Consider the following 25,089-nt stretch of genomic DNA (forward strand, 5'->3'; position numbering starts at 1 on the left):
GGAGCTGACGTGTGCAACAGACACAATACACACACACACAACAAGGACAAGAGGTGAGGAGGGGAGCGTGCGTGTTTAGAGTTTGGGACGGACCAGCGAGAGAGTAAAGAGACAGAGAGAGCGTGTGAGCCAGAGGTTGAGGAAGACAACAGACGATCAGCAGCAGCAAGAGCTTCTTCACCTCCAGCTCCATCACCCCCCAACCAACCACCAGGATGTTTAAGAAAAAAGACAGCAAGGAGAATTCTCTGAAGGTCTCCGGCAAGATTAGCAAGTGAGTTTTTCCTCTCCCCAAAGAGTGTGTGTGTGTGTGTGTGTGCTGTGTGTATGTGTGTTGCTATCTCGGTCATGTTTCCCCTCCTGTCTTGGAAGGACTGTGTCATATTTCTTGTGTTTCTGTTGGCCTCTTTCTCTGTGTACAGTATGTGTGTGTTTATGATGTACTGGAATCTCCCCTCCATTCATTAATTTGGTTTGAAGTTCTCTGTCCTGAGGCCAAGTTTCCATTGTAAATTAGGCTGTGTGTTTATCAGGGAAATATGAGTCTCATAATTCAATCAGTGTGTGTGTGTGTGTGTGTGTGTGTGGGTGACACATTGATTAATTTCACAAAAAGAAGGCAAACAAGTCATATGTCAACAAGAAAGAGGAATAAGACAATAACGTGTTCAATATGGGTAGTTATTATACACCTATTGAATTGTCTAAAGCAAAAAAAAAAACGTTCCTTTCAGAAGGACATAACAGTAAGGATTTCGGTACTTTTCCGAGAGGATATGCTAGTTGTAGTTCTCAAGACTGTTCAGTTAACTTATAAAGTCACTTAACCTGACCCAAAAGAAAGACTAGGCATAGATTTGAGAAGTGTGTAAATCTTTACAATTTGTAATTATCATCTAAATAGGACATTCATATTAATGTATTGACATTCACAGAATTCCCAACCCCTGGGTTCTGTGCCCTGGAGCACAGACATGTTGCATTAGTGCATGTTGCCAAGAAAAGTGACACTGTGTCAATAAAACTTCTGAGGGAGATGGAAGTGAAACCACTTGAAAGTTGATTTCATACATGATTAATGAATTTAAGGCATTAGTGAGATTTTAAAAGATGAGTGTATTGTTAAAGCTCAAACATACTGTATATACAGCATACAGTACAGTAATAGAATATCTCTGTGACCTTTGACAGTAAGACTTTAAGCCTGTGGAAAGATCACTTGTGTATATTGTGCCTTTACTTTTTAAGTTTCCTAAACACTTTTCAAAGAGGGTTTCAGTAAAAGGTTTTGGTCCTCTCTCATCATGTAACATCTCTCCAACTTTTCCATGTCAAGGACCCACAAAATTATATGTATTTTGCTACGGACCCCCCATCTCAAAATATGTTGTTCCAGGGACCCTCCCTAGAAGCACAGATCGGAGTTAAAAATGTTCACTTTAAAACATATATATAGTTTGCACACATTTCCCAAGTTTTTTCAAAAGATAGCAGATCTACAAGCTCATAGCATGGCACTCAGTACCACACTATGAGCTTGTATATCTGCTATTTTTGAATAGCCAAAGAAATCTTAAAATGACACAGATGTGTTCCCATCTTGACGGATTAACTGTTGGTTGTGATGAGAGCAGGAAGGGGTCCGGTGGTGCTTGTGGTTAAATCCTCCCTTTTGCAGGTTTATTTCTTCTGTTCAGTCATCTGCATCTGTGACATATTACCATTTTGCCAAAACAAATATTGAAAAGCAAGTTCAAGTTCAAATCAAACTTTAAGTTGTTTTAATCAGCGAATGGTCTAATCTCTCATGGCACCAGTTAAGGCTAGATTAACAAGATTGTTTTAGAGGAAGATGGTGACTGGCACTATGAAGGGGACGGTCCCACCCGGCCCTATACTGGACTGGACGTGTTGTCTACAGAAACTGATGAGATGTGATGTGATAAGGGTAGGGCAGGGCAGGTTGTGCTGCTCAGCTGGTTCCTCGCTCTCTCTGGGTGTTGGCTCCCAGTGATACGAACAAGGTATTTAAAAGGGATGTCCTCCAGACTACTTGTACTGTATGTCATTTAATAACGCTCAAACAGCTAATCTGAATGGATTAAAGACAGTAATGTGAACATTGCATGTGGTATCATCCAATATGGTAGAATACCTAACTCATGACCCGGTGCGGCAGATGGAATGTTGGCATTTACAGAGAGATATGTGATGGATGCTGGTATTGCACATAGGATGTGATTCCTCAGGACTGACATGCTGAGGTAGCCATCTTGTCCGGTGGGTGACATTTTTTAGTTCAGAGCATCAGAGCACATTCTGGCCTGTTTTTTGGCAACTCAGAGGTTCTATGAAGGGACATACAGTTACAGTTTGAGGTTCAAGGGACCATTTCCTGAATACTTTCCTTGAAACCTCAGTGAAAGGCTAAGAAACATGGATAGAGACAGTCAGTATGTTCAAGTACAATTTGATTTCAATACCTGTATAAACACACTCTGTCTTTCTGCATCCATTCCTAAAGCCTGATTTATTCCTAAAGCCGGTTGCACACCGGTGTCACGACACGTGCCGACAATAGCAGCCAATGTTCATTGCTTTCGCATAGCTATCAATACTATAATCTGTGCCAACCACCTGAAAAACTCAAACCTCACAGTCATCACAAACCCTATCATCTCACTCACCTGAGAGGATACACACTAGGTCAGAGAGACAAGTGGATAGACAGACAGACAGACAGACAGACAGACAGACAGAGACACAGACAGGCAGACAAACAAACAGACAGAGACAGACAGACAAACAATAGAGAAATATGACCACTATTCAGCGTCTTTTCAGGTAGGTAGTTATCCACTTGAACCCCAACGCCCCCTATTCTGGGGGGAACATTTGTGCCGCGTTGTGAGCTTGTGGATTGGCTATCTTTGGTCAAGACATTTGGTGTACAGTTATAAAAGAGCGTACTGAATTCTGGATCAATCGGTAATTGATGAGGCAATAGGAGTCGAGACAATATTCTAGGTGGTGGTGGTTATGCTTTAATGTACATGATATCATGGGGAGAAGTACAGTAGCACTCAGGTCGGTGGTACGGTAGTTCTGCCAACGAGCACAGGTCTCAAACCATAGTTATAGCTGCTACAAGGACAAGCTGAACCATAAACAGTAACATAAACAATAGATATCAGGCCTAGCTGAACCATCTTGGCTGCTGCAGGCTACCAAATAAAATGTCATACCATAATGTTTTATATAATTACTAAGTGATGGTCAAATATAAAGGTTAGATATAATCAACCATTGTATATGTGTATTTCTTCTACAATTTCACAAAAAAAGTACAGTTGTAACTCAGGTCTGTTTCACTAAGAATAGAGGGTTTAATTGGTTATACCAAGTTCACCCAAGTCGGCCCATGGCCCCCCCACCCTCTTTAATTGGTTATACCAAGTTCACCCAAGTCTGCCAATGGCCCCCCACCCTCAACTCATCTGATCCAAGAAAGCATCATAGCAGCACAATCACTTAAGTACCCCAAAACGCACCCTTGTTTCCTTCAAGCTCTCTCACCGGTCCTCAAACGAAACCCCCATAAACCTAGGGTGTATGGCAGGGTTCCCCAATTACTTTTCCCCAAGGGCCAAATTATGTCTCGGGTACCAAGCCGAGGGCGGCGGGCGCTGAAATCGTGCACGCGTGCGCACATTTTTTAGTTTTGTATTCGTTTTTTTTCTCTAATCAAACTAATTTGACACTGTGTTATTTTAGGCCTGGGATTCTTAAATCCTGTGTTGAGGGTCACACAAGGAAAAAATGCACTCTGGAAACAAAATAAGTCTGCTTGAAAAGTAATACAGATTAACAGCAGCCAGTTGTACATACTGAAAATCAAAATAAGTCCAGAATCAACAATTTACTTACAGATGTGTTTGTTAGTCTGCTTGAACAGTAATACAGATATTATATTTTTTTTTAAAAGAAAAAAAAGATGAGTAATGCATTCTACCAGTTAAGGCTAGATTAACAAGATTGTTTTAGAGGAAGATGGTGACTGGCACAATGAAGGGGACGGTCGCTGTGTTTGTTAGTCTGCTTGAACAGTAATACAGATATTAATACAGATATTATTTAAAAATAAAAACATTATTTTTTCCAAAAAAAAATTATGACAGGAGTCATCGCGGGCCGGACAGTTGCCTCTCGCGGGCCGCAAATGGCCCGCGGGCCGCCTATTGGGGAACCCTGGTGCATGGGGGTCTATCTTTTTCAGAGTATAAGCTCCATGTAGATAATCTCTGCGTCAAGTTTATTTTAGTAGGCCCAACACTTCATTGTACGACCAGTTCAGTCTCAGGAAGAACACTTGCAAATCTGTTATTTTTGGTGAGCGTCGTATGATGAAGTATAAGTTAGGATCAAGATGTACAGCTAAATGAACTATTCCAGAGTGGTGCAATGAATGTTTGTATGTATGTGTGAGTTATGTTAGCAGGCTTACTCATGGACTTGCTCTGGATATCTTCTATACGCAAGATATGCAGTGTTTAATTTGAAGTATTATTTCATTATTATTATGTGAAGTGTGTGTGTGTGTGTGTGTGTGTGTGTGTGTGTGTGTGTGTGTGTGTGTGTGTGTGTGTGTGTGTGTGTGTGTGTGTGTGTGTGTGTGTGTGTGTGTGTGTGCGCGTGTGCGTGCGTGCGTGCAGGAATAGGGAAGCCATTGTGTCACCTGCTACAGTATGTATTGTACTGAAGAGTGAAACACACTTCAGTCAGTCAGTCAGTCAGTCAGAAGGATAGAAGGGAAGTGATGACACACGTACTGTATCTCGTTCCACCGCATTCCATGGCTGTGATATCATACAGTATGAAGGGGGTTTATTGGGTTTATTTGTCACAGTAAATCTATAAACTTGAAAACTTGAATCTATAAACATATATACACGCCACGGTATACACTGTAAATATTGTTTTGTTTACTGCAATAGCAGGTTTAGTGTACTGTATATGACTTGCAATCCTTGTAGGTATTGTGGATATGTAGTTAAAGTACTTAGTTCACCCACATTCTTTTAGTTACACTCAACATCAGAATTTTGTCCAAGGTGAAAGACATAAAAAAGGTTATGTAAAATCCAGATTGTTAATTCAGCTGTGTGTGAATATGCCACTGCTGCAACATAACTACCTTTAAATAAGTACTTTTCTGTGACCTTTGAAGAAAAGAGAAATGAGAAAGGTCGGTGAAATCAGTGCTTTTGAAGAAATAGCTCCAGGATACCTGCCATTTATCAACAACCATTTGTCCTCATTGGATGCAGGTCTGCATGTATATGTATCAAATACATTTGTGGGGAAAAATGTGCTTACAAAGAAAAAGAAAATATGATCTTCAAAAGAGAAGAAGCTTTCTGACCTCAACTCACTAATATGAAATATCCATTGCTCTGAAACAATTTGATCATAACATTTAGAGGGTGCAGTTTATGTGACTGAAGCACAATGCACCATCTATTTCTATTGAACATCTGTTCTTTTCGGCGAGTGACAAGATAATATGACAAAGTATGACACTGTAAGTTGTAAGAAAATCATAAATGTACCTGTTTGCTGCATTGACAGAGAACAATGCTGACAGTCAGAGGGAGTGCAGTCGTTGTGGAATGACAAGCGTGTTTGGAACCTTCAGGGTGTGGCTTCAATGGAGAATGATCCACCCTCACGCTGACCCTATAGGTCATCTCCTAAAACCCTTGTGCAAGTTAGATCATATGCTCCTAATTATAGGACTTGTAGGGAATCATCAACTTGATCACTCTCAAAAAAGGTTTTTACATTCATGCTTGCTTTAGGCCGCATGCGTGGCTCTGCAAGCGGACGGTTCATTTTCCCATAGCTTCATTTGACTGGTTCTTACAGCAGATTGGAACCGGAAACATACGACACTTTAATCAAAGAAATGAACACAGAAGCACAGCAGAGGATTCAAATCTCTGTAGTGGTGGGCAGGAACCTTACCCCTGCACCACCCCAGTGCCCTACTGACTGTCACTCTCTCCCTCATCCATTGACACCTGTCCTTTGCCCTGCAGGTCCCAAGCCAGCAACTTGGCCTTGCTAATAGCCCGGATGCAAAAGCATGCTGATGAGGTAGAGAAAGATATCCTCCGGGCAGAGGAACTGCTGGCTGTGGTGAGAATGACGCACACGCACAGGCACAGGCACAGGCACACACACACACACACACACACACACACACACACACACACACACACACACACACACACACACACACACACACACACACACACACACACACACACACACACACACACACACACACACACACACACACACACACACACACAGTTTCAGGTTAACCCACTACAGCGTTGTAGTGCATGACACCTTTATGTATTACTTACATTTCAGCCATCTCTAATGATTATACTTTTGATTCCTTACTCTAGGATGCAGAGAATGAAAAGAAAGAGGAGCCCTTCGAGCACAAGAATGAGATAGCAGGCAAGCTGGGATCCTCAGAGGGCTTGCTGCAGTCCCTCTTCCTCGATGTTGACAAAGCCAAGAAGCTCAAGCACCCTCAGGGCTCTGAGATAGCGAGCGAGTGAGTGCATTGTGAATTTAATCAAAACAAGTGCACCTTCAGCAGTCAAAATGCCTGCTGTGAAAAGCATCCATTTTCATTCACTATGCCCACTGCATAAAGATACTGGTGTGCTAGATTGTTTTATCTTATGATCCTCTGTTGACCACAGCGTCCTCCATCTCCACGAGCGCTGGTTGAAAGACTGCGCCTTCTACCGGGATATCTTTGAACCAGTGAATGACGTGTCGCTGATGCCAAGGATTGACTGGGCTCCTGTTCTCAACCAGAAACAGGTATAATAACACTTTGATTACATCTGAAGTCGTGAGTCACACTGATTGACTTTTTTGAGCTGAAAATGCAAGGGTTGTGCGATGAAGTATAAAGCCTAAGAATATGAGCACTGCCTTGGACATTTCTTTTATAGCTATTATACAGTAATAGATGGAGCAGAGCACTGCAGTTGCTGGCTCTGTTCTCACTTTAGTGAACTATTAGGAAAGTATGCACTCAAACGTGCTTTGCATACATATCCACCATACTTATATGCACCTTTGAAAGCATAAATTAGACTGAAACGTCTTGGAATAAGAGTTATACCTCATAGTTTCATTGTGAGGTTCACATGGTCATGTGATTTATGTCATGGTAAACTTTCTGAAGCTCTGTGAATACATGCATGTTTCATGATCCTATATGAAGTCACATGAACATAAAAACACAAAAATTACTGTTTGGATTTTTCATGCTCTCCAAATGTTGAATCCTACTGATTTGAACAACCCCTGACCTTTCCTTTTGTGCCACCCTCTGGCCTAAATGTCAACATTGCACACAACATATCTCATAGTACTCTAATGGGCCATGAAACTGGTTGAGGGCGTTCCCTGGAGGACGAAACCTACTGATTTTGGTGATCATTCCGCTTGCGTCACCCTAGGCCAAGATGTCCACATATCCACCAATAAATCTCAAAATTAAAACGGAAGATTGCCATGAGACTTTGATCCTGAACAAGATATTTTGAAAACTACTACATTGGTTGTTAGGAGCAGGATGACCTCTAGGCCTAGGGGATGTGATGTGAGTGGGGCTTTTAGACTCATTACAGTGCCTTTCCTCTGGCCTGCATATAGTGCATACAACAAATACTATGCTTCTGTCCTCTGTTCTCAGAAAGAGGTAAACACAGAGGAGTATGGACCCAGCATGGCAGACCTAGAGAAGCAAATTGCCTCTCATAACATCCTGCACAAGGAGATCGAGGCCTACAGTTCACAACTCAGTGCTGGCTCTGTGGGCAGCAAGGTGAGCAGATCCTCCTCTCCGGAGGATGACCTTGTTATTGAGGTGTTAACAGGAAAATGTTTATTTAATTTATGGCCAAAGCTGTGAATAGACAATGAAGACAATGAATAGACGATGGAGGTGTTGGAGAGTGATTGTCATACTTGACAAAAGGTCAATGTTGTGGTTGATCATGGAAATCATGGTGTATTTGTCTTTTAGGAACAATATGCAGCCATCAAGAAACAATACAACAACCTACTGGTGAGTTAAGAACATTATTACATATTTGAAATGGTTATTGTGCCCACATTCAATTTAAGACTTTTCACACCATCTTTTATTATGTATTGAGTGCTTTCTAATATGTAGTGTCCTTGCTTCGGTGACGTGAAAGTACGGTGCTCAAAAGTATTTATTATTATTGTTTTTGTCTTATCTTATTCCTAGGATAACTCCAAGTGGCGTCGGCACTACCTCAGCAGCCTGTACGACTACATGCAGGGCTGCAACAAGGAGCTGGCCTACCTGGTAGTGGAGCAAGACAAGATAAAAAAGCAGGACTGGAGTGACCACATGGTGGATCCGCCTGATGTCCGCAGGCAGTATGAGGTGAGCAGTTAGGTGGTGCACGCACATCCAAAGATTTCAACGGGTGCTGGATCCGACTAAATAAACACGAACAAAAGGAAATGGTCCGCACACCGTCTTAATGCTCCCAACAAGAATGTAATAAATGAAGCGGTCAAAAAAACAACCGTTTTTTTGACCGCTTCATTTATTCCCTTTCCTTTTGTTCAAGTATGAGGTGAGCACTCATGAGCTGATAGAAGCTGTAGCAGTCAAACCCTGTGTGTTGCCTTGTCTCTCAAGACACTACATGAAGTGCAGGTCAAGATCTTACTCTACTCTCAAGCAAGCCCTTGGCAATGGTGGCAAGGAAAAGAAAACAGGCTGTGGGTGGGCAGCCATCTGTCTCAACTGGTTGAGTTGAGGGGGGATACACAGCAACAATAACAACAACAACAACAACATAACAACTATCATAACAGTCCGTAGGCATAATCCTTGGAAACCCTCGATCTGGAGCTGAGGGGTCCGCAATCACAATCTACGGAATCCTGCGAGATGAGAAAGCTCAAAAACTCCGGGGAAGAAGTCCCCGTCAATTGATGGTACATTAAGGCATGCAGATGGAGAGGAAAGGGAAAGGAGCTCAGGGGCTCGGTGAGTCATGGGATAGATGCTAAGATAACGATAATAATATAGCTTTTATTTTACAGAATTTCAAGAACAACAGCCTGCTGTCCCACGAAAGTGAAGTGAACAAACTCCAGGATGAAGGAGACCGTCTCATAGACCTGAAGCACCCTGCCAGCTCTACAATCCAGGTACATGAAAACATTTTCTACATTAATTTCACCCCACCCCCAGGTATGATGTAGGAACAAAATGGCCACCGTGTGAAAATGGCCAGTGAACCCTTTTCTCAGCAGACGTTTTAACAGGTAAACACAGCTGGGTGTTTCTTTTAGGTGTTTCCGTGTGCCAGCATGTAGTTCACTGTACAAGAGCTGGCACACAGTCCATGCTGACACACACATAACACATTGTATTACCTTAAGCTGTGTTTGCTTTGAAAAGAGTCACACTTTCAATGGAAAACGTTTTTAAAAATCTCTGCTGCATTGTTCAGCATCTCCTGTACATTCTCATATCTTAGCTCATACATTGTGTGCATAGGGAAATCTTGCAAATGTTACAGTGTAACTAAGTCATGCTAAAATGATGTCTGACATTTTGTATTTAAGGCTCAGAGAGATGACGCACGGAATGAGTGGCAGCGATTCCTCAATCTCTGCATTTGTCAAGAGATGCATCTTGACAATGAGGAAGATTTCATAAAGGTATATACAACATCAATCTTTACAAATACTATATGGTTGGTTCACATATAGGCTACTTTTTAACATTCAAGTGGCATACTCAATTAAAAACGCAAAAATGCCCCACGTCTGTTGTTCAACTAGTTGAGTCTTAGTTGTGTTTGTGGTATAGACGTTTAGTGGTGAGTCTGGTGACATAATACACCACAGTCTTATACCACAATGAGGGTGAGAGAGAGTGGTTAGTACATTTGTGTTATAATAAGTTCCGACTTTGTGTTGTGATTGTCTGAGACATTCTAATTAGTGCCAATATCTTATGATAACATTCCAAATGCAACCACCTTGTTTACCTTACCTGTAACCTAGCAACGGCCGCCACTACCACCTGTAGTTTTCACCTTGTATGCTTTCTAATGATAAGTATTTCTAATGATGAAACTGGGGTATAAACACAATGATACACATATACTGTATATTTTCATAGCAGGTGTGCTGCTGTACGCCACCCAGTTTCTGACCTTGTTTTGACTACAGCACACCACTGCCAGTACCTCATGGGAGCATTCCCTGTTGTGTATTTTATTGCTTAATTATTAGTAAATTGTGGTTATTTTTTAAGAAAAGCAAACCATAACTCCATATATTATAACACATTCAAAGAATCTAGTCAGAGACATTGTGAAGACTTATGTGTTCAATTTCATCTTCAGTACCAGTTGGACACTGACCAGCTGTCAGAGAACCTCACCAGACTCAACAACAGCCTGGATCCCAAGACTGTGAGCAAGAAGAATAACTCAGAGATCCTGCTTCAACTTGAGGTGCAGTACATGAGAGCTCAATACTTGTAATGCTTTGTAATTGACACTTTCCCTATCTGCTTAAGTTGCTATTAAAGGTAAAATGAATTTGTTCCATGACAAAGCAAAAACTAACATTTTGAAACACAGCAACAATTTACATTTTAATAGGAGCATGCGGTCTCGCCTTCTTGTTGGCTTCTGAATTTTTTTCAGTCGAAAATACATTCTTACACGCAGCGACTTTGCCGATGAAACATAAATCAGGCTTTTAGTATTGTATGATTCCCTTTAGGGCTGCAAAATTATCGATTATTTTCTAAGTGATAACTTTTCTCGATCGGATAATCGAGAAGCATGTTTATTATTTATTATTGTTCACAATCGCCTAAATCATTTAGTCTGATTATTTAATACTCTGTCGTACAGCATGTCCCACAAAAACAGCGAAAATAGCTGATCTACAATCTCACAATTTCCCCCCAGTTCGAATAAGTGTTGCACCCCTAATTCACTTTGTCCCTGTGTCTCTTCCAGGCAGAGGAGAGGGCTTTGCAGCGTAGTGAGCAGCTGCTGGCTGACCTGCGGAAGCGCAGCACCACCATTGCTCCCCTGAAGCTGCGGCGCATCGCCCCCAGCAGACCCATCACAGTGGAGTCCCTTTGTGACTGGGAGACAGACAAGGTAAGCCTTCCAGACTAGGGCTGCCTGCAACTATCAATTATCTTCTTAGCGATTATTCTGTTGACTACTTTGTATTTATTTATCGAGTAATCGAGAAGCTTGTTTAAAAATTTTCATATCAAGTTATCGAATGACCACTTAGTGTTATTTTATACAGAAAAAGTAAAAATATCCCACAAATAGCTCACAATGTGTCACAATGTGTCAGAATGTGACGCGTTGTGAGCTTGTAGATCGGCTATTTTCATAATTCTTTGTTACAATTTGTTTTACATTTTTCAAAACTAATCGTCGATTAGTCAATTATTTTATTAAATTATCGGTTTTCAATTATCTTTTCATAATCAATTCAGTTTATTTCGATTAACTGTTGCACACCTATTCCAGGCCTTTCACTGTTGTAATACTGGACAACAACAAATCCATGTTTTATCCTTTTGGGAATGTTTTGTATTCAATTCTTATATATATTTCAGGATTCCTTGTCTCGTGGGGATAGGTTCACTCTTAAATCTAACTCTGACATTGAGAACTGGAACATCGTCACCAGCGAAGGGGTGACCAAAACCTTCCCTGGAGTTTGTTTCCTCATCCCACCACCTGACTCAGAAGCCATTGATAAAGTGGACCTGTAAGTGTAACACAACACACTATGATAATATTGACCACACTTGACCTAGCCTTGAAGACCATGCAGTCAAGGCTACCAGTAGATCAAGTTTATTTATTTACCAGGCATCCTATAGTTTCCATAGTTTTTTGATATTATATTGTTTAGACTGATGCTAGGTTCTTGGTTTACGTATGATCCTAGATTACTGAGGCACTACACTGTCTCTGCATTTGATGTATGTTTACCTTGTCACTCTGGATAAAGAGAGTCTGCTAAATGCCTAAATTGTAAATTGTATCTGACACAGTTGTAGACTGAGAACTTATTTATTGTTTCAAATTTGTTAGGCTGGGTGGTGAACTGGCAGACATCAAGAAGAGAAGAGCTGCTCTTTTAGCCTCCCTGAAGAACCACAAATCCGAGCCTTTGAGGTCACAACAAGCAGGTTTGATTGATGGATTCAATACTTTTATTAGTAGGAGCCAAGTAGTACAGTCAAATGTTATGCTAAAAGAATAACACAGATTGCCCCAGGACTAATATCATTAATCCGATCAACCACAAACGATTCAAATAAATGATCCTGTGTTGTGATGCAGCTCCAGTATCCAGTGCCCCAGTGGACCCTAAAGCAATAGCACTAGCTGACCAGCTGAATAAGCTGGATGGTGACCTGGCCCAAACTGAACAAGATATTCTGAGCCGTCTGCGGGCCCCACTGGACCGAAATGCCCCTGCAGAGGACCTGGCCAACAGGCTGAGGGAGCAGGAGGTGAGAAATGACAATATTAGTGTTACAGTAAGCCTTAACTACTTAAAGTTCAGTTGCCCGGGGTCCCCCAGAATCCTATATTAGGTGCCCTCCTTTTCTCCCACCAAATCTCCTCGCTGAAAATGGCAGATCTACAACGTTACACATCGTGTGAGCTTGTAGATCTGCTATTCCCACCGAATGATTGCCTATTTTTGCAGAATGTTTGCTTGTTATGACATCCCAAGAATAGGGATACTAAACACCAGGTGAAATTACCCATTATTACACACCTGAATGCCGTACAACCAAGGTGTTATTCAGTTTAGTCACTTTAGATTTGACTTTAGATCCTTAACTATAAAACTGTTTTATAAATCCCTTTGTGTCTGTCATGTCCACTACATTTGCCTCTTCTTGTAGAAAGCAGCCAATGCACTGAAAGGCCTTGAGCAGCAGAAGGCTGAGCTGCAGCCCCTCCTGGCCAATGGAACCGCCTCCTCTGCACTGCCACTGAAGCTCAGTGCCGCCAACAACAAGCATGATGGCATCACTGCCCTTAGCGACCTCTACACCAAGAAGTAAACTCAAACTTTCATGTAGATATATTTTGATGTAGACATTGCATATATTTGAAGGCTTGTTCAGTTGGTTGATAAACACAAGTGGATTACGTGTAAATCTGTGGTTACATTTCACAAGGGGCGAGGCACACCGTAAGCAACTGCCTGTTGTGTTGTCGGTAATTGCTGGCGTTCAATACCTATCCATGGAGATTATTGCAAATATGTATTGGTTTTGGGTGTCTATGCTCAAGGACATGTCTGTGGAGTTGGGCACCACTGGCGCATGTTAAACATGATTCAAAATGATAATCAATATGCTCATCTCCTGCTTTTTCTTCAGGGCAAATGCATCTCTCAATCTGGAGAATCAAATAAAGAAGGTAGACGGCATTGTTTCTGGTTTTGAGAAAAAGCTGAGTGAAGATAGTGCCGTCCCTGATTCACCCGACGCAATCCAAGCCCGTACTGAAGAGATTCAGGTCTGAAATCTACGCTTCTTTCGCCCTTCTACAACAAAACCATACTCAATTAAGACAACAGAAACATTCTTCGTTCTGAACTTGAGAGCATAATTCAGCTTTGAGTTATTTTGCCATAGTCTTTAGTTTGCTGTTTTAAGTATGGTTGTACATTGTATCTAATGCATTTTCTCACAACACATTTTGCTTCCCTCTATACAGAGCCTGCGTAAGGCTGTAGCAGGGACCCAGGATGAGATGAAGAAGCTGGGACAGGACATGGAGACCACAGAGCAGCTGTGTAGCTCTCTCCAGCAAGGCCACCAAGAATACTGCCCTGACATTATATGCCAGGGGACTAAGGTTAAGCAGCTGCAGAACCGCCATTCAAATGTTACCAACCAACTGAAGGAGAGGTGAGAAGCAGCCCATTTTGATCACTTTGGGCATTTGTTGTTGTTGACGGGTATAATATTGGGCTACTGAGTCTATATCAGACAAGATCAATAATTTCATGAATGTCTTACTTTTATGTTTGGTATAGGTGTCAATCACTACCTGGCGTCCCTATTTTGGGAATGTCTATTCATTAAAATAAAATAAATTCAAGAAATTTTAAAATGTTACCAAATTGCAGAAAAAGCTCAAAACACTTCATTATGCAACGTGTTGTAGATCGGCTATTTTCCCAATTCGTCATACAACGAAATATATAGTGATGGTTAACAATAACATCAGAGGGGGTGCCCAAAATGTCTTGTCATGTCTTCCCTGTCTCTGCCCTTAGTTTTCTTTCTCTCTAATCTCTCCTATCTAAATACAAGAAAAACTAAAAAACTATCATGTCAGTGGATCTTACAAGTTTACTAAAATTCACAACTCAAATTCCTCTTTTGTGAATTAGTTAGGAGTGGTGACAGTGCTCACATCCCCAATTATGTCAAACCAAAGATCTGAACACTTTAAACAATTCTCAGTTACAAACTCTATTTTATACAAACTGTAATTCTACATAGCCAACTCACAACTTCACTCATGGTAAAGATATGATGCACATGGAGGTTATGAAAATACCTTATCGATCCTTATCAAAGGCTATAGGAGAACAATTTACAGAAAATAATGCTTGGCTTGCAACTATTATCCTTGGTAAATTTGACCAAATCACACGCATCACATAACGTGTAGAGTTTACAATATCACATTTTAACTATTTTCATCATATTGCTTTTTCCTCACAGAGAAAAACTGTTGCAAGAATCTGCAATCAAGAACCTGGAGTTTCAGAGCACATGTAAATCCCTGAATTCCTTTCTGGATAACCTGCCCAACAATGAGATCAACCCCAACGATGATCTTTCTCAGATCAGTGCCAAGCAAAGTTCCCAAGAGGTAAGAAGGTCTACAAGCTAGTATAAGCAGGCAAAATACTGGCTCGGCCTGCATCTTTCCTTTTAGGCCATGTGCTATTAAGATATGATATATGATATGATAAGATATTATAAGATATATATAATACCACAACTTTCACTGATTGAATGCATCATATTCTGCCATTGTATAGAGGGTGATGGATGACCTGAAGAGGAAGGGTGATGATGTGGACAGAGTTGTGGATCTGTCTCAGGACCTGCAAAATCTGCTCAATGTAAGACTCAACTGGCTAATTTAACTCTGTATAATGGTAGAGCAAGAATAGATATTATGCATAAGCAGAGCGATATTTGTAGGCAGTTGGAGGAAATAACACCCCCCATGGTAGCTTAAACTGAGAGACACTCCCTTCATTAATGGAGAAAACTAATTTATTAATTAATGCTTTTGCCCTCCTACTATCCCGTTTTTTATTTATTTATAATGAATAAATGAATGACTTGTTGGTTTGATCAGAAAACAAATATTAATACTTAATATTTGTGCAGGAATATGAGACCAATGTCGATAAATACAATGGCACCTTTGATGATGCAGCCACTGTTGCAAAGACACCATGTACTTTGACCCTTGCTGACGCTGTGCAGAAACAGGTAATTCAAAATAAAATATACTGTATGAATATTTTCACAATAATTGAATACTCTGAAATAGATATGGTATATGATGTAACATTTTTCATTTCTATTATTACAGGAAAAGACCCTGGTAAACGGTTATGCTAAAACCTCAGCTGAAAATAACCAGATTCTCAATCAGATGGGCTTGGCTAAGAATCTTACTGCACAAGTAAGTGAACATAGTATTATTTACCTCTACTTTCTGATTACCTCCTTTTTTGCCAAAATATTAATTTAGTCAAACTTGCATTTTCTTGCTTTTGCAGAATGAAGAAAAGGTTCAACTGGTTGCACAGCAACAAGTGCAGCTTCAAAGCCAGCAAAGAGCTACTGATGAGTTAGATACTCTAGTGAAAGAGTTGACAGAGGAGAAAGATAGGTGTGCCCATACAGAGACAGACCTGAGAACTTTCAAGGATAGGATGTTGTCACTCAAGAATCGCAGAGGGGTTGAGCGTGTTGAAGAGAAGGAAGTGTTGCAATACTACCGTGACGCTCAACTGGAAAAGGATTTGGAGGACCTCCGGAACAAAGTGCATGAGGAGGCCCTTAAGCGTGCTACCACCCAGGCTGAGATAGAAGTTATTAACAAGAAAATCACTACCGCGGACGGTACCCTCAAAAGCACCCCACCCAAACTGGTGACCAGAGAGGTGACAGAGTATGAGAGAGACCCTCAGTTGGATGTAGAGACAACAAAGTTGAAAGAGGAGATAGCTAAGATAAAAGACGAAGTTCGAGTGAGAGATGGGGAGACCATTCAGATGAAGACAGAGGTCAACATTCTTCAACAGAAGAAGCCTCCAATCAAGCAAAAGGTGGTGAAGAAGGAGGTGGTGAAAGTGGAAAAGAATCCAGAAATGCTGAAAGCAGTACGGACATTTGAGACAGAAATTGATGGCGAGGACAATAAGAGTAAATTGATCAATGATGAGATTTTCCAGACAAGAAGCCAGATCAACGCAGTAGAAAGAATAATTCCAACTATCCAGCCTAAAATCATCACCAAGGAAGTGAAAAAGATTGAACAAGACCCAGAGCTTATCAATGAAACCAAGAAAATTCGAATCAGCCTTGAGGACGAGAGGCTTGAAAGCAACACTCTGATCAAAGAGGTTGCAGACCTTCAAAGTCGCTACCGTGAAGTCCAGGACAGGAAGCCAAGAATAGAGATGAAGGAAATTGTCAATGAGATCTACCGAATAGACCCATCCACAGAAGTGGAGATTATGCGTCTTAAGAAAGACGTACATGACACAGGCAAGCAGCGCTCTGATGTAGAGAGGCAGATCACCGTAGATGAAAGTGATCTGAATGTTCTCCGTTCTGTGAAGCCCAGAGTGGAGATGAAGGAAGTCCTTCAAGAGGTTGTAAAGGAAGAGAGGAGCCCTGAGAATGATAAAGAGATTCAGAAGCTAAATGACCAGGTGAATCATTTACACAGCACTTACAATTCCATTCAGGATCAGCTGAGGCTCCTCAGGAAAGAAAGAGATGAATGGAAGGCTGAAAAGTCAAAGGTAGAGACCAAGCTTGTCACCAGAGAAGTCATCAAGTATGAAGACGATCCACTCTTGGAGAAAGAAGCAGACCGCTTGAGAAGGGAGGTACGTGACGAGACACAGCTGCGACGCAGCACAGAGGAGATGGTGTTTGACCTGCAAAACAAATACATCCTGTTGGAGAGACAGAAACCTGAGGAGAAAGTGGTTGTACAGGAGATGGTGCGCTTGCAGAAGGATCCAAGGCAGATAGTTGAACATGAGAAACTTGGTAGAAACCTTGATAGTGAAGTTAAGTCTCGCCGTCAGCTAGATCTAGAGTTGCAGCAACTAAGAAGCAACCTGGAAGATAAAGAGAGGGTTCTGAGGGAAAGTGATGAGAGGCAAAAGAAGATTCAAGTGGAGTCTGAACTCAAAGACATCAAGCTGCGCATCAGACAGCTTGAAAATGCCCCACCCCCTGTTGAAGAGAGTATTGTTGTAGAGGAAGTCCTGAAAGTTGAAAGAGATCCAAAACTAGAGAGGATGACAAATGGTCTTCGTTCCGACATGGACACGGAAACCAACAATGCCTTGCGTCTTCAGAGAGATATTAGAAACACCAATGCCAAGATTGAGATTCTAAAACGAGAGAAGTCTGGTGAGAAGACGGTGTACAAGGAGATTATTCGTGTTGAGAAAGATCAGGCTGTGGAGGCAGAAAGGGATCGCCTGAGGGAACAGGTATCCCATGAGAGGTTTGCCAGACAAGATTTGGAGGATGAAATCAAACGTCTTTCTGACAAAGTCAACCTTCTGAAGACAACAAAGTCCAGCACTTCTAGAGCGGAGACCAGCCAAATTTTGAATAGAGATGCCCTATTGAGGGAGAAGGACAACCTCAACCGTGAACTCAGGACGCTCGAGGCTGAAAGACATGAGTCTAGTGTGTCATTCCAGCAGCAGAACAAGCTGATGAGTGACAGAACCCAGCTGACCAAGCAAAAGAGCCTTAAGTTGGAGTCTGACATGCAAAATCTTGAGAAGGACATTCTGAGTGAGAAGGACAAGATCCACAAGAGAGAGAGCACCATCAGGGAGCTTCAGAAGAGCCTGGCTAAAGAAGAAAATGCAGAGACTAGGACCAAAGAGACTAATGTTTCCACCAAAATCACTATTTTGGATCCAGAAACAGGCAAGGACATGTCTCCTTATGACGCTTACCTGCAGGGTCTGATTGATCGCCAACAGTACATCCACCTGCAGGAACTGGAGTGTGACTGGGAGGAGATAACCTCTATGGGTCCCGATGGCGAGACATCTGTACTACAAGATCGTAAGAGTGGCAAGCAGTACCCCATCAAAAACGCCCTGAAGGATGGCAGGCTGACAAAGTATGACGTGCAGAATTACAAGGATGGCAAAATGCCGATTTCAGAGTTTGCACTGCTGGTTGCGGGAGATAATAAGAAGCAACCCCAATTTAACTCAATCATCCCAAAGTCTAGAAGTTCTGTGAAATCGGTCCCTTCTGAAGATGCTATTACTGAAGTTAACCCAATTGCTGGCATAATGGATACAAACACCGGTACGTGCTTTACAATACGTAGTGCCACAATGCGCAAATTGATTGATACTACTACTGCCCAAAGGCTTCTGGAAGCCCAGGCAGCAACAGGGGGCATTATAGACATCAGCAGCAAAGAGAGATTCTCAGTCCACAAGGCAGCAGACAGAGGCCTCATTGAGTCCAGTCAACTACAGAGGTTACTCAATGCCCAGAAGGCCTACACTGGCGTTGAGGATCCAATGACCAAGGAGCGTTTGTCTGTGGGAGAGGCAGTTCAGAAAGGCTGGATGCCCAAGGAGACTGCCATTCGCTACATGGAGACACAACACCTGACAGGAGGGCTGGTCGACCCCAATACCAATTGTCGAGTGAACATCTATGACGCCGTTGGGGCCAAAATGATTGACAGCACCATCTTGAGGGAGCTGCAGGCCGACACCAACTATACTAAGGATATGGTGGACCCGCTGACAAAGGAGAAGATCAACTACAAGCAAGCTATGGATCGCTCCAAAGTAGACCCATTGTCAGGCTTACTGATGCTACCTGCCTCCTCCAAAGAGTCCGGTTACACTCCTACATACAATAGATATTCAAGATACTAGAAGTGTTTACTTCATACATAGAGTATTCAGGTCTCTGGGGGTGATTAATAAGATATCAGAAAATACTTTAATCAGATTGAAGGAATATTATGTTGTACAAACATCAATTAATATATATCTACATTTAATATAATACATTTTTGACTCAGGAAAATTCTAACTCTATTGCAAAGATTACTGTCAAGCCAAAATGATTGCTGCTGAGTTGCTCGTTTACCAAACTTGTCTGATATGGGAAGATATTTTTTGTCATCTAATGAAAAAAGAGAAAATGAAGACAAGTTTGTATTATTTTGTGTATCCATAATATTCTATTATTGGAGATATTGGGGCATGGTGCAATGCTATTTACTAAGATTAATCCTTATTGTATTATTCATGGGCTTTGAAAGATGAATTTGTTTGATACCAACTGAAGAAAAATAAACAAACACATTTTAAAATATATTATCAATGTGTGGAAATCTTTCATTGCTATTGTCACAACAGTATACAGAAGACAGATGGGAAATTCAGTTGTCATGGCAGTTATGAAACATAAGAAAAAAAGATAAAGATAGGAGTAACACATAAAACTAATAAGCATGGTGAAAGAGCTATTAACAGGTATAAATGAAAGATACATATATCATTATTTTACAGAACTAGTATGTGGCACAAGTATTCAAAATAAACTTTAGATTCGTGTTTTGGGAGACACAGCATACAAACAGCTCCCATAAACAATAGCATATGTTTTATAAATAAACCTAGTAAATGTTCTTATGACCCATTTCATACACTTGACATTCACCACCAGTATGCCAGGATGAAGGTGTGTTCCTTAACATCATAATATATCTGAAAATATGGTTATGCTGTTAAAAACATTTATAGTTCAGGGTACAAAAAGAGCCATTACCTTTTTAATGATAGTGTCAATACAATATTGGTTGTAATCATGATCTCTATGGTCGTAATTCATGATAAGCAAAAATTGGGCAACTATGCAGGGCCTTTGGAAAATATTGGATTTTGTGGTATTGTATTGTAGCCTGAAAATTAAATCATATAAATGAAGTTCTTCACTGAATAACTTCACATAAATGGCTTTAAATACAATATTCAGCAGTGTGGATACATTTAAACTGCTGAAATGTGCCTTGAAAAATGCAACATGGTGCATAATGTATTAGCCCGGAATACAGACCCGATTGCTCCGTTCTGCGTTTTTGTTTTTTTAGTAAGAGTAAAAAACGAACGTAGCGAATCAGTCTGGATTCCAGGCTAATAATGTATGCCAGCACTGTTCTTCTGACCAAACATTAAATTCATATCTATGCAGCAATTTGGGGCTTCAAAGGATGAATAAAGAGACACAATTAGTTTTATAGGAGTTTAAGGGAGAAACAGTTTATTTTTCTTTGACACCCATGTACTTTTAGTCTCTTGGCCCTTGAAAAATGGCTCCCGCAATTTTCAAATGCTTCTGCCTAAACAGTCTATATTTCCGAAGCTCTGGACATAAGTAGTAAATAAAGCGGCTGTCCCACCTCCTCCCACTTCCATTTATATTTTTCTTGAACACTTCGTCGTGATTTTTCTGAAAGAGCAGATGACAGCTTCCCGCTCTCAACTTTTATGAGGCGGAATTACAGACTCTGTAGCATTCGAAGATGGTGAAAGAGATTGTCTGGCTTGAGAGACTAATGCACTCTTGAAATCACATAATGGGGTTGACATCATACACCACTGTGTTTTAGTGCATAGGTTTAGATCCACTTAAGACCTGAAAAGCTTTACACATCCTGGTCAAGTAGGGTCATCGGCAGGTGGTCGACCATCGGCCGTTTTACTCTCTCTATCTTTGAAGAAGCTCCTCTGCCCTTCGATGGCCTTTTGTAGAAAGGCCAGGTTCACACCGTCAACGCAGTTCAGAACACGAGCACGGACCATCACACCACCCCCTGTTGATGCCAAATGAAGGGAAACAAATCAACCGATTAAGACCTGAGGCCGATTCTACAAATGTCTTCTTGTTGTTGCTATATCAGTGGTTCTGAAACGTTTTCATGTCAAGGCGGACCCCCAAAATTATATGTATTTGGCCGCCGACCCCGATCTAAAAATATTTGGTTCCAGAAGCAAAGATTTGAGTTAAAGCTGTTCGCTTTCAAAAACATATATATACAAAAGTTTTGCACACATTTTCACAATTAAAAAAAAATAGCAGATCTCACAGCGTGGCACGAAGTGACCCGCTGTGAGCTTGTATATCTGCTATTTTTGAATAGCCAACGCTAAAATCTAAAATGACACAGATGCTTTCCTGGTTTTAATGAGTTAAGAAGAGGTAGGGGGGGTGTTAGGTTGTCATAGCAACATACTGTATGCCAAAGCAAAATCCACATTCTGTCATAAACGGTTTCTGTATGTTTAGGTGCTTAGTAATTTAATAAAGTTGAAGAGTGCACATTCATAAAAAGGTGCAACCAACAGTGTCATAGCTTGCAATAATTGTTCAGTGTTTAATGTTCGGTTGAAGTAAATAAATGAACCATTTCTGATTCTGGTAGCAGGGGTCCTAGTTATAAACATGTCAGACTACCTCCATCATTTACATCATTGGTTCTGAAAGTGGGGTCCAGGGACCCCCAGGGGTCCTTGGAGGGGTACCAGGGGGTTCCCAGCAAAAGTAGTTAATATAGTGTCACAATCATTTTAAACCACTTTAACCATATTTTATACTTTGGCTAATCAAAAATAGCAGATATACAACAGAATGAGCTTGTAGATCTCCTATTTTTAACTTAAATCTTTGCTTCTGGGGCTCCCTGGCACAAAGCATTTTCAGATAGGGGCCCGCGGCCAAATATATATCAATTTGGGGGTCCTTGGCACGAAAAGGTTTGAGATGGTAACATCACAAGTTAATAAATTCAACCTGGCCATTACCTCCATGATGTTCAATTTCACCCAACACAATGTACTGGGCACCAATTATGGGGACAAAGGGCTCCACAAATGAGGTTTGGATCAGTACTTGGTGATGTATTGAAGAATGCTGGGCTGACAGCGTAGCTGTAGACTCTTCAGGTTGGTAACACTTCAATCTGTGGTATAAATTGCACAAGATTTACCATATGAATGATCTTAGAATCTATAATATTGAATCTATAATAACTGTGTGTCATGTGATAACAACTTTGTGAAACACTGCAAAGGCAGCCAATTCTTTCATGCCACCCTGGAATGTGCAAAGTAGAGCTTGTGTGAGCTTGTAGATCGGCTATTTTCGAACAGCCAAAGTTTAAATAGGGCTGAAGAAGTGGTTAATGTATGTTTTGTAATAATAATTCAAATCTGCAAAGTAACAAGTAACTAAAGTTTTCAAATAATTGTAGTGGAATAAAAGCACAATATCTGCCTCTGAGATGTAGCGGAGTAGAATATTGCAAATTGGAAATACTCAAGTAAAGTGAAAGTAGGCCTACCTCAAAATGTTACTTAAGTAACAGTACTTGAGTAAACTTTGCACCACTGATCTTAGCAATAGGAAGTTTGGCCAATATGAACATTATCAGATAGTTAGCATTAATTCACCTGCCAAATGTTCTCACTGACTGGCCTTCTTGCAAATCAGAGTTTATTTCCCAGGGGAAATGAAACAATGCAGCTGCTGGGAGCATCTTATGGTGTTTATATAAGAAACCAAGACAAAGAAAGATGATAAACCACAGAAGAGAAATTCATGGGGAGCACCAGAGCAACATCAGCCCATAGAGTAGAGCAGACTTATACCGTTTTCGTCTGGTGTTGCCATGTCGCCTTATTATAAGCGACTTTGGCTTCTTTTTCTGTAAAGTTGCTTGTAAATATTGGTAGTTGTGGGTTGCGGTTTTTTGGGCTTGTTTCTTAAGTGTAGTTACTTTTTTAGGCTTGTTTCCAATTTGTTTAATTATTATTTAAACCAGTGGTTCTCAAATATTTTCACGAAAATGTTTTGTGCCAGCGGAGCATTTTGTGTTATTAAATATTCCACATTTTATTGCAAGAGTTTTTGAAAATAGCAAAAACTGCTATTTTCAAATAGCCAATGCATACAAGTTTGGAGTGCTCATGTGGCCTAGTCTTCTTTTGGGCTTGTTTTCTTAGACCTGGTTGCTTGTTTCTCTCACAAAATATGGCAACACTGTCTTCGTCACGTACGAATCACGTGACATATTACGCCACCCCGGCCCTAGCCTGGTAAACCCTCCCTCCGGAAATCTCAATTCCATTTCATTTCAGGAGTGAGTCTGGCCTGATCCGCCTGTCTGCAATATTGGCTGTGCTGGAGTTGGGCGGGAGTAATACCGTTGACTGACAACCCCTTCAGCCAATGATAATTTTTCCCCTTCAGCCAATCAGCAGTTCACCAGTCTTAATGTGACGCGACGGGACTTTTGAGACAGCCATACCCAAAATGGGTTGCCTTTTTCGGGTACAATGGTGTCACTGCCCGCCCCTACCGGTTCTCTAATTATTATTTTTTAAATAGGCTTTGTCATGATTAATTGACCACATATATGAAGTTAAACAACTAAATTCTATCCAAACGATATCTTATAAGTAAATTCCGTGCCTCAAAATAGAAGTTAGAGAGCTTTTTGAAGTAAAAAAATAGCGGAGAATTGGCCGCACATGAAAAAGATGGCTGCCGTTCGTGTTTTGGGCTCACTCGAACTCGCCACCTGATTGGCCAACGTAAGCTGTCAATCACAGAACAATGAGCGACGACGCTGATAGGCGCGTCCGTTTGGCATACACAGCCAATATTGCAGAGAGGCGGTTCATGCCAGACTCACTCCTGAAATGAAATGGAATTGAGATTTCCGGAGGGAGGGTTTACCAGGCTACCCCGGCCCGCCCCATTCCGGTGTTGTGTGGAGATTTGTTCCCCAGTGGAAACGTGTTCCATTAAGATTATTTGCAGACGCTTTTCTTAAGTAAAGTGTAAACATTAATCATAATACAGAAGGAATAATACAGACGAAACGACAACATGAAAATATAAGGGGAACATCAATAATACGTTTGTATCTTTTTTTTTTTTTTTTACATTATAGAGCTGATTAATAAGCATGGGGTGGCCCGGTGGCATAGCCCTGGCCCCTGATACATGACTCTCTATCATAACAGTCATGGATGAACGTCAACTTGGTGTTTGCACCTTGTCCCTTTTTGCCCGTACATCTACATAAACGTTCAGATCTCAAATATAAAGTGCTTACCCCATGGCCGCAAATGTTCCAATTATGAACGGACCCTCAGAAGTACCTGTATCTTTCGTATTGTTCAATAAAAAACATTCTAATCTGATCGGTGGTCATTTTTTCCGCATATCCTCCATACTTTCAACTACGTGACCCTATTGGTTGGGAGGTGTACTGCACTTTGATATTCTTTGATACTCTATGAGAAAATGGCCACCAATCGGATTAAAATGCTTTTTATTGAACAATACGGAAGGTACTTCTGATGAGCCGTACACAATTTTAACACCCATGGCCATGGGGTAAGCACTTTATATTTGAAATCTAAACGTTTATGTAGATGTACGGGCTAAAAGGGTAGAAAGTGCAAACACTATGTTGAAGTTCATCCATGACGGTCTGGATCCATGGCTAGGGGTGGCGCATCTCGACGGGGGAACAGAAAATGTCGACACACATTACGCACTAAAGGAAGTTGACTGTC

The 25,089-nt window shown here is 41.1% G+C and overlaps 2 protein-coding genes across 2 annotated transcripts; one reads left to right on the forward strand and one right to left on the reverse strand.

Moving 5' to 3' along the window:
• On the forward strand, window positions 1-19,819 carry evpla (envoplakin a). Its single transcript, XM_080447670.1, has 22 exons — window positions 1-274; window positions 6,099-6,198; window positions 6,477-6,631; window positions 6,783-6,906; window positions 7,790-7,921; window positions 8,123-8,164; window positions 8,351-8,512; window positions 9,184-9,291; window positions 9,712-9,807; window positions 10,500-10,610; window positions 11,127-11,273; window positions 11,750-11,904; window positions 12,234-12,331; window positions 12,486-12,658; window positions 13,061-13,218; window positions 13,544-13,682; window positions 13,884-14,077; window positions 14,903-15,053; window positions 15,226-15,309; window positions 15,584-15,688; window positions 15,792-15,884; window positions 15,982-19,819. The coding sequence occupies exons 1-22, from the start codon at window positions 216-218 to the stop codon at window positions 19,369-19,371; spliced, it is 5,976 nt and encodes a 1,991-aa protein (XP_080303796.1). The 5' UTR covers window positions 1-215; the 3' UTR covers window positions 19,372-19,819.
• A 344-nt stretch (window positions 19,820-20,163) lies between these two features.
• ten1 (TEN1 subunit of CST complex) lies at window positions 20,164-23,134 on the reverse strand. Its single transcript, XM_080447895.1, has 3 exons — window positions 22,954-23,134; window positions 22,306-22,463; window positions 20,164-21,317 (listed from the first exon to the last, which is right to left on the reverse strand). The coding sequence occupies exons 1-3, from the start codon at window positions 23,037-23,039 to the stop codon at window positions 21,163-21,165; spliced, it is 399 nt and encodes a 132-aa protein (XP_080304021.1). The 5' UTR covers window positions 23,040-23,134; the 3' UTR covers window positions 20,164-21,162.
• Window positions 23,135-25,089: the final 1,955 nt, after the last annotated feature.

This window comes from Gymnoscopelus braueri (genome assembly GCF_963280865.1).
Source record: "Gymnoscopelus braueri genome assembly, chromosome: 2".
NCBI lineage: Eukaryota > Metazoa > Chordata > Actinopteri > Myctophiformes > Myctophidae > Gymnoscopelus > Gymnoscopelus braueri.